At 42.3% G+C, this 14,770-nt stretch overlaps 1 protein-coding gene across 1 annotated transcript; it reads left to right on the plus strand.

Annotated features, from left to right (window-relative positions):
* The first annotated feature begins 341 nt into the window (after positions 1-341).
* Positions 342-14,762, plus strand: LOC134457218 (large neutral amino acids transporter small subunit 1-like). Its single transcript, XM_063209109.1, has 13 exons — positions 342-541; positions 2,048-2,143; positions 2,388-2,561; positions 3,224-3,466; positions 6,055-6,180; positions 7,028-7,133; positions 7,496-7,540; positions 7,970-8,093; positions 8,296-8,399; positions 8,722-8,818; positions 9,520-9,669; positions 11,571-11,745; positions 12,403-14,762. The coding sequence occupies exons 1-13, from the start codon at positions 478-480 to the stop codon at positions 12,468-12,470; spliced, it is 1,572 nt and encodes a 523-aa protein (XP_063065179.1). The 5' UTR covers positions 342-477; the 3' UTR covers positions 12,471-14,762.
* Positions 14,763-14,770: the final 8 nt, after the last annotated feature.

Raw genomic sequence — 14,770 nt, forward strand, 5'->3', positions numbered from 1 at the left:
CAGGCATGTGTGTAATGTGTATTGTTATCATCACAACACATTGCTTGCCTGTAATATACTAACACCTAACCTACAACCAGTATAGAAATATACAAAGAAATACTAACAGATGATTCAGTCTGCTAGTAGAACAGGAGATTACAGAATGGCTGTAAGTGAGCACTGCACAGGGTAGACCTGTTCCTTTACAGACAGAGCATCCCTCTGCTCTGACGCAGAGAAGCAGGAGGAGGAGGAGGGAGGGAGGGAGAGGGAGAGCTAGAGAAGGGGGAGGGGAGGGCGAGAGAGAGAGAGGAGGCGACTGTTTCCTTTGTGTGTGGGTGTGAGAGAGAGAGAGAGCGCGCGCGTGTGTTTGGTGTCTGTGTCTGCGTACGCATGGCCGCCTGCGCATGTGTGTTGGCCGTGTATTTGTGAGTAATCAAGCCCAGGGAGGAGCCAAAAGGAGGACAGGAGGCCATCAGCATTAGAGAGGAGAGGATGGCGGAGCTGAAATCCCGCAGCCGGGAGAGCGTGAACAAGGTGACGGAGGAGAAAATGGAGGGTAGGTAGTGCCGTCTCACTCCCTCTCTCTCCCTCTCTCTGTGTCTCTTCTCTCCCCTTACAGGTGCACCTTACAGGCTGCCTGTGTCTGTGAATGCCTCTTGTGTACCGGCGGCAGCTGCTGCTGTGTGGGCCTGAGGCAATTCAGCACATGCTCTTTTGGCTCACAGAGAAAGAGAATTAGACTCTGTGGGGCTCTATTCAAGCACCGTGGCTTGAAGTTGGTACGGCATTGACTTAGCACGTGCTGAGGGGATCCTTTTAGAATAATGATGGCACTGAACTGCCCAATTGTTTCTGGCTATAGTTCCATTTATTTATTTGCTAGTTTTGATAGTACAGTATATTAAAATGTAAAGAGCTGAACATGGTACTGTGTAGTATCACCACATGCATAAGGGATGCCTTTGGACTTGATCATTCATGGAAGCTCCCACTTGTTCTAGCTATTGTTTGTTAATTTCTGATAACTATGTTACCATTTGTTAAAAGGTATTCAAATGAATAGAGCATTACAATAGCCCTGTGTGTTAATGTATGTCACCACATGCCTGATGAACTGATGTGATTAGGGTGATGCTGAGAGCTGAGAGCCGACACACAGTGCAGTCCATGTTGTGATAGGTTTGGTTTATAAGGGCTTCATGAAAAAGTCTTTCTGCAAATTATGAACCAAATATTGATTATTCATTTCATGCTGATGGATGAAAAAAGACATCGGGATCGATGGTATTTTCTGTCATCTCCTCAACTTGTTATGGAGGTTTAGCAAGCTTGTGGAGAGATGGGGATGAGATGAATATAGACACTTCGGGAGGGAAACTCACTTCAGATGAAATCTGTGTTTTATCAATGACATGTGTAATGACTGCACAATACACTAGGTTTGAGAGCTGTGTGCATGTGATCAGGTATGGAGTGGATAATTAGTAGCCTACATAAATTAGGATCTAAATCATGCAGCTTTACAGTCTACGTTACAAAGTCCTCTCACCGAAAGTATACAATGATATAAGTAATACGGTTAGTGTTACACGTGAATGAACTGACCACGCAGCCTATGTGTGCAATGCAAAAGCTGCTCATAACTTGGTCATGATTTTTGTTTAATTGTATTAGTAGGTGCACACAATTTATAGTACAATGTGAATGTGTCATGTCTGAGTAAAGTTGCATCATCTAGCAGGGTTTTTGTATGCTGTGCATCACAAGCACAATGAATGCACATCCTTAAAATAGAAATGTGGGTCTCCTGAGTTCATTTACAATCTGGTTGGTATGAGTCACAATGTGTGTTAGTGTGTGTGCATGCATACATGTGTGTGTGTGTGTGCGCGTGTGTGCGTGTGCTCGTGCGCGTGCGTGTACTTCATTATTGGTCAGCCAAGAACCCATGCAGAATGTGATGTAAAAAATGGCTGATATTGCATCATCCAAATCCCGACTTCGCGCCTCACTTTCTTTTTGGGGGTGTGCGTGTGTGTGTGTGTGGTGGGGCGTACCCCAGGCCCAACAGAGGCAGAGGAGAGCACTGTGGCTGAGGACCAGCCCATGCAGGAGAAGCAGTCGGCCGCCTCATCCCCCACTAAAGACGGCGCAAAAGGTACAGGATATTTATAGAGGGCACTCTGTGTATCATTTTATTTTATTACCGTATCTTATTTTTAATCTAGACAGGCGACTGTATGTTTTTTTAGACTTTGTGTGTTGTTGTGATGGTCTGTACTGTATGTCTAAGTGTTTGTTCTATGGCTCCCGAACACAAGACAAAAAAAAAAAAAAACATTCATTCATTCATTCATTTATTCATTCATTCATGAATTCATTCGTTCATTCATTTTTTCCAGGGGGCAAGATCGAGCTGAAGCGGAGCATCACGCTCTTCAACGGCGTGGGCATGATCATCGGCACTATCATCGGCTCGGGCATCTTCGTGTCCCCCACGGGCGTGGTGAAGGAGGTGGGCTCCACGGGCCTCTCGCTCATCATCTGGAGCGTGTGCGGCGTGGTCTCCACCATGGGTAGGGCTCTGCTGACAGCACTGAGCAGATCAGATACACACAACGATGAATGAGCTCTTCCTGATCTAATACAGAAAAGCTTTCGTCTATAAATGTTTTTACTTTTTGAGGACTTCCCCCTGTTTCAAATAATAACTAGATGCACTCTGAGAGTGCAGACCTCCGCCAAGGAAGCTGTTTGATGGAGCATTTGACCATGTTACATTTGACCATGTTACCATGTTTATCTTTATTCAGCCTTCTTTTTGTGGAGTTAGAAATTGGAATGACAAAATTAGTCCGTAATTCAATTCAATTTGCGGTCACTAGGGGCGTCTAGATTTCTAGGCTAGCAATGGTGAAGAATCTTAAAAAAGGTCCTGGTTCCGGTTTGTGATCCGCATCACCACCAGAATTGAATCAATTGAGTTTCAGCCAAATCTGATCATACGTTTTTAAGTTATCCTGCTGACAAACAAACAAACAAACAAACCGACAAACAAACAGACAAACAGACAGACAAACCAACGCGACAGAAAAAAAAACCTCATTGGAAAAAGTTTACATGTACTATTTGAGGAATTCTCCCTGGTTCAAATATTAGGAATGAAGGCAATTTTGTAATATATGAATTGTAATAAATAAAGAAAAACTAAGATGACCGACTTAACATTTTTCCGCAGGGGCGCTGTGCTATGCCGAGCTGGGCACCACCATCACCAAGTCGGGAGGGGACTACACCTACATCCTGGAGGTGTACGGAGAGCTGGCTGCCTTCCTGAAGCTCTGGATCGAGATGCTCATCATACGGCCGTCCTCGCAGTACGTGGTGTCCCTGGTGTTCGCCAAGTACCTGCTCAAGCCCATCTTCCCAGACTGCCCTGTGCCTGACTCGGCGGCCAAGCTCATTGCCTGCCTCTGTCTAAGTGAGTAATCTTTAAGATTCAAGACCTTAAGTCTTAGAGGGTTTAGAGGTTTCTTTATCAATACAATGACTCAACTGATTTTCTATCTGGTTTCAGCTACAAATAAGATATATTTAGGGAGGCAACTGATCATACAATTGCACCTACAGATTATTTCATCACAGCGAATACAGTGCCTTCAGATATGCTGGGGGTTTGTAGGCAGCTGAGTTTCATGAGGAGAGATGCATCCTGAAGAATATTACTTATTCAGTAGGCAGTACATGCGTGTGGGACCATGTAGTAAAACATGTAGTAATAACATGCTGTGTCAGCTGAGGCCTGAAAATCAGCTGTACAGTATGTTTATCTTCATGAAAAAGACTTTGTAACTAACTATGGTAAAAAAGACCTCCATAATTAATCTTTTGGTACTGAATCCAAGCGGTTAAGCAAACTGAAAGTGAAAATAAAGATAGGAGCTGTACCTGATACTTACAGAACGAGTTCAGTTAAGCAGTGGCAGCAGGTTGATTGACACTGACCACAGCACTGACCACTGACCACAGCTCTTGACTCCCTCAAACCACTCCACTGTTTCCATCCCCTCCTCCACTCATCGATCCCTCTCTTTTGAGGGTTTAGGTTGTTGAGTCTCTTAGAATGTTGGTTATGTTGGTCATTGTTACAAAATTTAAGTTTTTGCCCGACAACTTTTGAGCAAGACACTAAGTAGAGTTGTATTAGCTAAAACCCAAACAAACCACCACATGCAATGGATTAGCATGTTTTCCATCTTGGCTAGCATGAACCATGGACTGGTGGACGATCATTTGGGCATTTTAAAGCCCCTTCCCTCACGCTTCAGGTCAAGCAGGGGTGGGGAACCTATGTATCACGGCGCCGTTTATGACCCTTGAGGCGGTCTTATTCGGCCCAGGCAGAATTTCATATGAAATATATGTTTTGTAAAGAAATGTTTGAAATTACATTTGCAATAGAAGCAAGTTATATTTTAAGGGGACCTAGTGAAGGTGGGATCTGTTGTAAAGGTCGTCAGTGGCCACCTTCAATATAGGCCTTAAGTGTCTGACGAGATCCTGGTTTGTGTTCATAGTAGGCCCTACGGCCCTTGGAGGACTTTATAAAATATGAAATGGCCCCTCAAATGGAAAAAGGTTTCACACCCTTGAGTTGAAGACACATCCTTCATCCGTCCTCCCTGTATCTCACAAACAGCTATCTCCCCCACCTTCCTTTTCCTGTCTGTTTCTTTTTGGAGACGCTCGTCAGGCCTTTTCTGACTGGTTTCTTGTCTTGTTTTGCTAGCTCACTTCTCTATTCCTTTCCTGTTGCCTTTCACCTTGAAGCTTGATGTCAGGGACAGAAGGATGTTTGTCACCACCAAAGTCCTTCTCAGGGACTCTTAGATATCAGCAGGATAAATAGTTTGTCAAACAGCTGTAAATTAGACTGATTTTTTAAATGTTATAATATGATAATTCTAAAATGATTATTCTAAAATCTTCTTCTAAATTCTAAAATGTTCTGACAATAAACATTCTGTGCATACTGTAGTAATCACAGCAGTAAGTGTGTCTGAGTCAGAGGTGAAAAGTATTCCAGGAATTGCTGACTCTTTGAGTGAAATAAATGGATAGCAAAGTGGCTTTTTACACCCAAGTACCGTAGTAAATATTTAACATCACAAGGAGAAAAACTAAATACTATTGCTTACTAGTTCAATATCAATGTATTTTTTCCAAAAAGTACTTTCCCCATTACACCACCACCCCATGTGTCTTCTTCTTCACCAAATCAAGACTGCACACTGCACAGACATGTGTAACTGAGGTCATCTGCCCTAGTTTGGCCCTCAGGGCTCGAACCCCCTGATTTACCAGTCAAGGCTCCAGTTCAGGCGCGGGAGACACAACACGATACCGCTGAGCTAAAGGTCCAGCCCAATAGCTCAGCGCTACCATATGAGGCTCCGGTAGGGAGGTTTACTAACGTTCTACCCCGAACTCTACTACTTTGCATCTGTTACACATGGTTGTACTTCTCCCTTTTCTGGTCAACAGGTGTTTCCTGTTCTACTGAATGCTGCTACTCGTGTGCTTACTCTCCCTGAAGAGTTCCCGAAATACCATTACCTCAGAAATATTCTTTACCTTGTTCTATAGGTCATTTGTAGTTTTTCTATAACAGTTTTTGTTTGGTATGCCGTTAGAAGGTCATCTAATAGTCTTAAACTTCTCAAACATTTACATCACCATGCTATCAAAAATAATCTTTCACAGTAACAAGTTGATTTTTGATGTTGGGGTATGTCTACAAAAGTCCTCTAGCTTGATGGTAATTATGAAAAATAAATATATAATAAAGGGAAGGCTTTGATGCCGTTTCTGTTCCCAGCTTCAATGAAGTGGACAATTTCTAAAAATTTTAACAGATAAAATATCTCACATTTTAAAATGCCAACTTGACCATGCCCTTTTCACTGCACAGTATTTAAGACATTTGAATTTGACCCGGACAGCTCTCTGAAGTGCAAACAGTGTTTTTTTCTATGACTGACACCTGTATTGACGTCTTCTCCTCCACAGCTTCACTGACCTTTGTGAATTGCATCAGTGTGAAAGCCGCCACCAAAGTCCAGGACATGTTCACAGCATCCAAGCTGCTCGCCCTCACAATCATCATTCTATTTGGTTTCATCCAGATTGGCACAGGTGTGGTATTTATTTCTATTTGTCTTATCTTTCTCTGATTGGAATTCATTTGTATAATCTACTGTAGATGTAGTGACACAGTTGTTAGCTAATTCCATGGTGTGCAGGCAACATGTTGCCCATCTTAAATAGTATGATTTGGGGGTTAAACTAACGGTTAGGGAGTTGGTCTTTTGACTGGAAAAATGCAGGTTTGAATCCCCAATCATCAATGGCTGCCGTGCCCTTGAGCAAGACATCTACAGCAACCCCACATTGCTCCAGGGACCATAACCAATACCCTGCGCCTAAATTGTGATTTGCTTTGGATAAAAGCGTCAGCAAAATGTAGCGTAATGAACCATGGACTCTGTGGATTCTCAATCATTTATTTTTGTTTTCATCCAGATTGCGATTGGCATTTGTGTTTGGTTTATCTTTCTTCGATTGGAATTAATTTGCATAATCTCCTCTAGATGTAGTGACACAGTCGTTAGCTCCCTCCATGGTGTGCAGACAGCTGGCATTGTCACTGAGTCAAGATCAGAGCTCTTTTTCGATTCTGGTGAGCGAAAATGAAGAGCCCCGCCTCCCCACCCCCCTTCTCCATCCACCCAGCCAGATAGTTGTCATAGAAACTCAGAACGGCGGAAATGAGTTTGCCAACCAATAACGCGACAGATTTATGAATTCCCAGAGAGAGAAGATGGTGTGTGGTTATGCGTCAGAGCAGATCATAACTTCACAGTATGGAATATAAAAGGACCTGTTTGGACTGCTCTGAGCTAGTGCCATTGATGGACCATAATGACACATATCATGTGTCTTTGTGTGTGTGTGTGTGTGTCTGTCTCTGTGTGTGTCTCAGGTGACGTCCCCTACCTTACTCCAGAGCTGGCTTTTGAGGGCAGCAAGATGGGTGTGGACAACATAGTGCTGGGGCTGTACAGTGGCCTGTTTGCCTATGGAGGATGGTAAATATGTAGAACAGTGGGAAAGCAAAGCAGAAGGGGGTTGCACGTAACCACAAGCAAATTTGTGGGACATCATTCCAACCGGATGAATGAATGAATGAATGAATGAATACATGAATATTGACAAAACTGACAAAAAATATTTTGGTACACACATTGTTTTGTTATTTGGAAAGGAGAAGGGGTGCAATTGACCACAAGCACATTCATTCCAACTCATAAACAAGATTTACCTACACACCAATTCTTTACAAGTGGTGTCATTTCCGTGTATCATTGCATAAGTTCACATAATTGAATGGACCATTTTCACTTTGCTTTGCTTGTGCATGTGAATTGATTAGGTTAATGTTTGTCCACAGGAATTATCTGAACTACGTCACAGAGGAAATGATCAATCCAGAGAGGTAATCACCTGAAGACATACACAGACACGCACCGAAAATTGCAACCTGACCTGCCTGTCTGACCTGTCTCTCTCTTCCACTAACTGGCTTCTTCAGTGTAAATGTTCAAATCCCACGTATACGACCCTCATTTTATGCCCAGGCTTGCAACACAGTTAAATTTGTACGGGCATATGGTCACTTTTCAATTTGTTATGATCCTTTTTTGGTATTTTACTGATTTGTTTTTTGTCATTTAAAGAAATATATATTGATTTATATTATCAGTAGAATCATTACAGTTATTATTATCTCTTTTCATTTTGCATTTTATGAATTGACTTCTGACTTATTCATTTGATTGGATTGCATTTGATTTGATGGTTTATTTAATTGACTTATTAATTAGATTTTGTTGCGTTAACTACTATGGTGTTCTCCCCTCTGCAGGAACCTTCCTCTCTCCATCATCATCAGCATGCCCATCGTGACTATCGTGTATGTGTTGACAAATATGGCGTACTTCACCACCATCCCTCCACAGGTCATGGTGGAGTCTGAAGCTGTTGCCGTGGTATGTTGATGTTTTGCCTAAAAGTTTTTGGTCAAATATACAGTCTATTGCATGTATGTGCGTGTGCGTTTGCGTGTGTGTGTGCGTGCCTGTGTGAGTATGTGTGTGTGTGTTATAGCGTATGATCTTGCATATCTGTAGATGGGATGTTGTCATGAAGCATTCAGTCATCGCATTATGTTTGGTTAATGGCATTTTACAGTCGTTCGGGGAGTTCCATTTGGGTGTCATGTCTTGGCTGATACCAGTCTTTGTGGGGCTGTCCTGTTTTGGTGCAGTCAACGGCAGTCTGTTCACCTCAGCCAGGTAAGGATATCTTTCTTCTTCCCTGTATAGTAGCCTACTATGAGTCAATTAGCCAAACCTAGTCTTCTACCTTGTGTAAGTGAACTCACTTATAGGTTCGGGCTATTTTTTTATGTGTGTTTTTTTGTACTTATAATAATGGTGGGAAACATTTTTTGTCATTCAATGATGTACCAGCATGCCAGACTATAGAGACAACACAATTTGTCGTTGCAGTCAAAACAGATACTCTCACAGTTACACATGAGAGAACAGGCACAGGGAAACAGTGCTGAACTGGCTCAAGTGTCATTAAAAATAGATGATGTTGTGTCCTCACCAGGCTCTTTTACGCCGGCGCTCGTGAAGGACAGCTGCCTGCCGCTCTGGGATTGGTGCACACTGACCTCTTCACTCCAGTGCCCTCCCTCATCTTCACCGTACGTTCAAGCCACACGATGGCTTCATACACAGTAACATTTTGTAGTGGTAGCCCCATAATGCATGCCGTACCACCAGTGGCACGCTGTAAGAGTCATTGAAAGGTTCATTACCATAGTACTACTCCACTATGACATAACAGAGGGCCTTAAGTAATGCACCATGACTCGGTCATTGCGTTATAAATTTGCTGTTACCAGAATGGCAGTGTTTTAATGGGTTAATTTAACACAAAGAGAATATATTTAACATCTTCTAGAGTGTATTTGATCCCACAATACTCTCTAAGTTTTGAATTAACAAAGTACTGTATTTTTACTGTGTGGCAAGTTATCCTATACAACGCATTTTGTGTATGTTGTTTGAGACCCATTTCCATTGGGATATGGCATGTAGAAAATATGTATCTGTTCTCAATTCTTCTCTATCCATCCACATCACTGTCAAAACCCCATTTGGTGCGGTGTGGGACACACACGTGTTACTGAAAAGTAGAATAGAGTAGAATACGTTTATTGATCCCAGAGGAAATTATGGTGTCTTCCAGCATACACATAACACAGGCAATAATCTCTCTTTGTCTTCCTCTCATCCTCCCTTGATGCCTGTGTGATGTACTGTCCGTCTAGGTGTCTGACTATCTATCTGTTTGTCTTTCTGCCTTCATTTCTCTCTGCGTGTCTATCTCTTTCTTCTCCAGTGCTGCTTGTCCATGTTCTACGCGCTGTCTAAGGACATCTTCTCCGTCATCAACCTCTTCAGCTTCTTCACGTGGCTGTGTGTCGGCATGGCCATCGCAGGCATGCTGTGGCTGCGCTGGACCAAACCTGACCTCCGCAGACCCATCAAGGTCAGTGGCAATACCCATTAAATGATACTGTAGTAATGCGTTTCCAAAGTCATGTGTTGAATGCTGGAACTTAACCCCCCACTTTTTTACTTTATTACGAAACTAGACATTCCAAACACATTTTATGTGAATTTTTTGTAACACTGTGATGAAAAAAACCTTGCAGACAATCACTGAATCACAAACACGATTGGAAGTCAAAATCTAGAGATCTAGCAAAAGTTGCCATATTTCATATTTCATGGCATTTTGCTAAAAATAAGTTGCCATTATTTAGCCGGAACATAAAACCAAAATGAGCCTTAGAGTCTCGCCTTTCAAACAAGCAGCTTGCCATAGTATGTGTCAGTAGCTGCAACAAAAATACTGTATGGTGAGGCTCTACAAAAAGGTCGAAAGATGCCTTCCCTTGCCTTGGAACAACAATCTCAACTCCCACGCATAATGTTCTCTTTGATTGTGGAATTCAACACAAAAGACACACAACTAAGGATGTAAGGATGAAAGTTTAGAAATTGTATGGGCAGCGTTGCACTGGTGGAGGGCATTTTTTCCCCATCCCACTTCTCCCCCAGAACCGCACTCTTGTTCTTTTTTGAATAGATGTAACGTAGCATGTGTAGCCAACAATCGTATCTTGGCACAAGGTTGTCATTAGCAGCATTTACTGTAGCGTGAGAGTGCTATCCTCATATACCCTACCCTACCAGGCAATGGAGCATACAGAAGAGAGAGGAGATGAGGCACAGACACAGGGCTGTAGTAATTAGTCATGCCAACCCATGCCTGTCCTGTCCTGTCCTGTCCTATCCTGTTCGGTGCTGGCCCTCTGCTCGGCTGCACAGATGAAGTGTGGCTCAGCAATAGCTAGCCGAGCAGCGCGGAGGCCCCCTCTACTCAGCACAGCAGAGCACACTCAGTCTAATCTCCTTCTGCTCCATAACTCCTCAGCTTTGGAGATCGGGGGAGTTGGGGAGTTTGTGAAGGGAGTGGGGGCGTGGGGGTGGGGGAATTATTGCAAAAGGTTGTTACTCTCAGGTCTTCATATGTAGGGTGCCGTGCATGTAATGCCATGCAATGAAAACGTATGAAAATGTAATTCAAAATTGATCTGGGCCACTGACCGCTCTCCTGCACCATCCACCACAACCTAACTTCCATGGTCTTTGCCCCCGTCTTCCTCTCAAGACAGTCATACGAGGACCTACCCCCTTCCCTCCCCCCCTCCAGCACCTCAAACAAATACCGACAGATTAGCTCCTGAAGTTGCCAATATCAGTCTTAAGGAATTAATCCCTTTGAATAGATGTATGTGACGCTCAAGTCTAAAGAGCTTTGTTAGGTTTAAGGAGTCTTTCTATGTGGAGGTGAGGGAGGCGACCTGTTCCAAGAGACCTGCATATTTTATGGCATTGGGTTAATATTATTATGTGGGGGTGAAAGTACAAAATGTTTTGCAATGGTGTATGGAATTCAAAACAACTGAAATAATGACTGATGGATGGCAAATCTGTTATTGTATTTTATTAGAATGAGAGGGTCACATTATTTATGCAGCTTTGAAGATGTAGCATAGACTCTTGGATTCAGTTGGATTTCATTAATTAAGTAAGTCACTTGCCTTTAAAGAATCCCCTTGCTTTTACCTGCTTTCACGCCCGAATACGGGCTATATACAGTATGAACTGGAGTGCATACCACTCAGTGTGTGTCACAGGTGGCCATGATCACGTTCAATGTCGCTACTGATGATTTATAGCAGTATTTGTAGCTTTATTGATCACTTGTGCTGATTAATGATTATGGTGTGCGCGTGTTGGTGTGTGTGTGCGTGTTGGTGTGCGTGTGTGTGTGCGTGTGCGTGTGTGTGTGCGTGTGTTTCTCCGTGTGTGCTGTTTCAGGTCCCGCTGGTGGTCCCTGTATTGTTTGTGCTGGGCTGTGCCTTCATGGTGGTGGTGTCGTTCTGGGCCGCCCCGTTCGAGTGCTTGGTGGGCGCTGGCATCATCCTCACGGGCATCCCTTTCTACCTGCTCGGGTACAAGTGGGAGAAGCCACGTGTGGTGCAGAAGGTCCTCGGTGAGAATGCCTGATAGTCCCTGATATGTCTGGTAACACTTTATGTAATAATAATGTCTGCTTATAAAGCCCAAGTAAATAATAAACTAATGATGGACAAAACATTAACAAATGATTTTAATATGAACTTAATGAAATATCTTCAAATAATATCTTAAAGATTTTACAAACTTTTTAACATAGTATTGCATTCATTAAAATGTGTTAATATTTTGTTCATCATTTATTCGTTATTTTCTAAGTGTTATTAATGCTTTGTAAGCGGACATTATTATACTGTTACAGAATATCTGATTATGCTCACAGCAGATACACTACACACATCTGTGACATTACACACCCAGAGTTGACCAATAGAAAACAAATTGTGTATGCAAATTTTGAATGCATATCTGCATCTTCATCTTGTGTTCTGCTCTCTCTTTGCATATCGTATTGCTGAAAATGATTTGGAACACTATTAGTGTCAGCAGCACAGACAGTCATTTGTATTTGCTGTATTACAAAAAAGAAAGTCCTGTATTTGCTGTATTTTAAAGAAAATGAGGACTGATTATGAACATTGTGGAAGATGTACGCAAGTATTTGCAGTCAATTTGCAGAAATCTTCCTAAATATTCATAACATGTATGAATTGCTGGATTTGTCTCTCCACAGAAATATTCACTCTGTTCTGCCAGAAGATTTTCATGTCTGTGCCTGAGGAGCGGGATACATCAGAGTGAACCCCCCAACCAGAGCTCAGGACGTGGCGGGGGGGGCGTAGGGCGCAAAGATGTTGCACTCTTACCCCGCTCATTTCCATATTACGTGTCCAAGTCAAAGAGAAGTGGCGTTGTATTTGTCTCTGTGGTTTCAGGTGAATCTGTTTTTCTTCCTTCTGTTGTCCTCTATCCACTTTTTGTCCTTAAGTAAACAAAGATGTCTAAGTATTTGAAGTCACCGCTCAACACGATACAGCGGACACGTCCGAGACAAAAGGCCTTCCGCCACTCTTTAAGTAGACGTCTCTACGCTTTGTAATGTTTAAATCAGACGTTTCTACGGTTTGTAATGTTTGAAAAAAAATGGATCTCAAGTGTGACTCATGCTCAGTATCGATCGGAGTGCAGCCCCCCAAAGCTCTTAACAGTATAAAACCCCCCTCACCACCCCAACGTACTCTTTACACTTTCACCTTTAACCCTTCACCTGTGCTGCACAAAATGAGCCTCGAGCTGTAGCTAGTCACATTGTGGAGCACTCAGGTCTAGTGACTGTAGAGACATAATGTCTGCTGCTATGGGGCTACTGTTGATGCAGCCGCGTTTGCATTCAGAGCCAAAATGCCAGGCCAGTCCTTCTCTGTGGGCTAAGACTATGCCTCTATTGTAAATGTTATTGTGCATAAAATGTTACTCTTGTGCACGACGTCTGTTTTTACAGCCGAAAAGCTGATCGTTGAACAGTTGCCTGTTCAGGTGGAGAGACAGAAATGCACAGGGTATTTTCCACGTTCAATCCACCCCAATCCAATGAGCCTCTGCCCCCGATCTCTCCCCTGCTTTCCCCGGTTTTCCCCCAATAATTCCAAATTACGTAAAAAAAATGACCTACATTTTTCTGGGGAAAGGAGCTCACCAAATTCTCCACTAGATAAAAACACTAAGCTTGTCAAGGTGCTTTGTTAGTTATTAATCTCATGCTTTCTTGCTCTTGGTCCCGTGGCTATTGTCAGACTAACATGTTGTGTTGCTCTAATCCAGTTTATTGTTTTGTAAAAAAAAAAAAAAATCATACTGTGAAAGATTTCATTCACTTGCCATTCGTCTGCTCATGCTTGTTATTTTGCTTAAAACAGAAACTTCTTGAAGAAGATTTTGAGGTCTCCTTACTGAGATTAGTCATTTGTTTTGTTTTCTTGTTTTTTTGTTTGTTTGGTTTTTTCTTTGTTTTGTTTTGTTTCTGTCTTTCCAAAGCACCAGCTTAAATGTAATATAATGACTGCACTAAGCACAAACTGCACAGAACACAACTGGTCATATATTCATGACAGAATAGCTGTTTTTGTTACAGTTTCACCTTTTACAGTTACTTTCATTTCCTTTGGAGCCTAATGAAGCATCTCTACTGTACTAACTACTGAACTCTACTCTGTCAGTTTCCATACCTGTTTACAAATGTGATATACCTGCCTCTTCCCACGGGGGGCGCTGTCCCCTAATGTTTAAAACGTCTTGCAGGGGAGATACAGTGAAACCCTGTTGGTGGTGTGAGTAGACGGGCCTCTTTTACAAGGATAATCAGAATAGTAGTGGCATGAGCACAGCTGCGGAGGGGAGTGAAGAAGCACAAGAATGGTTTGGACAGGAGAGGGCAACAGCTCTGTGCCCGTGTCTCAGAAAACTTTTTTTTGTCCAAAACGAGATTTTTTGTTTTGTTTTGTTTTTGTCAATATGTATACTATGGTTAAGTCATTATATGAATGACACTTTCTTGGTCATATGGTCTTGCTGACCAATCTTTTTTCTACCTTTTTTGTAACCTCCAACATGAGGAAAATCTACCAGTGATATAGTTTGTATGTACAGTATACAAAGACATGGTGCAGTAAGACACTTGTTATTATTCTAAGTTGCTCTGTCAAACAGACCCATTGTGAATATTACGTGTGCGTCCATTTTCTACATTGAGAGTATTTTGCTTTTATATTTTTTACGAGTCATTTTTAGTCATTAGCTGTATGTGTAGGTTGTTTGATCTTTTTAGACATCAAAGCTGGAGCCAGTGTGCAGGTCGTAGTGCTGCGTTGTCATTGAACTGCACTTAGTATGGAGAATATATGAGGAGGTTGAAAACGCAACGCACAACATTGTACTGAGGGTGAAGGACACCTCGTCCAACCTGTGATTGTAATGTTTGTATTACTTGCTGAATGTTGCTGTATTGTGACATGAAATTAAAATCTCTCCTTTCAACTTCTTTCAATCAGTCTGAATGTCAGTCTTGACAAGAGAAATTCAATTAAAGAAAAAATACTGAGACG

The sequence above is a fragment of the Engraulis encrasicolus genome, chromosome 10 (assembly GCF_034702125.1).
Source record: "Engraulis encrasicolus isolate BLACKSEA-1 chromosome 10, IST_EnEncr_1.0, whole genome shotgun sequence".
NCBI lineage: Eukaryota > Metazoa > Chordata > Actinopteri > Clupeiformes > Engraulidae > Engraulis > Engraulis encrasicolus.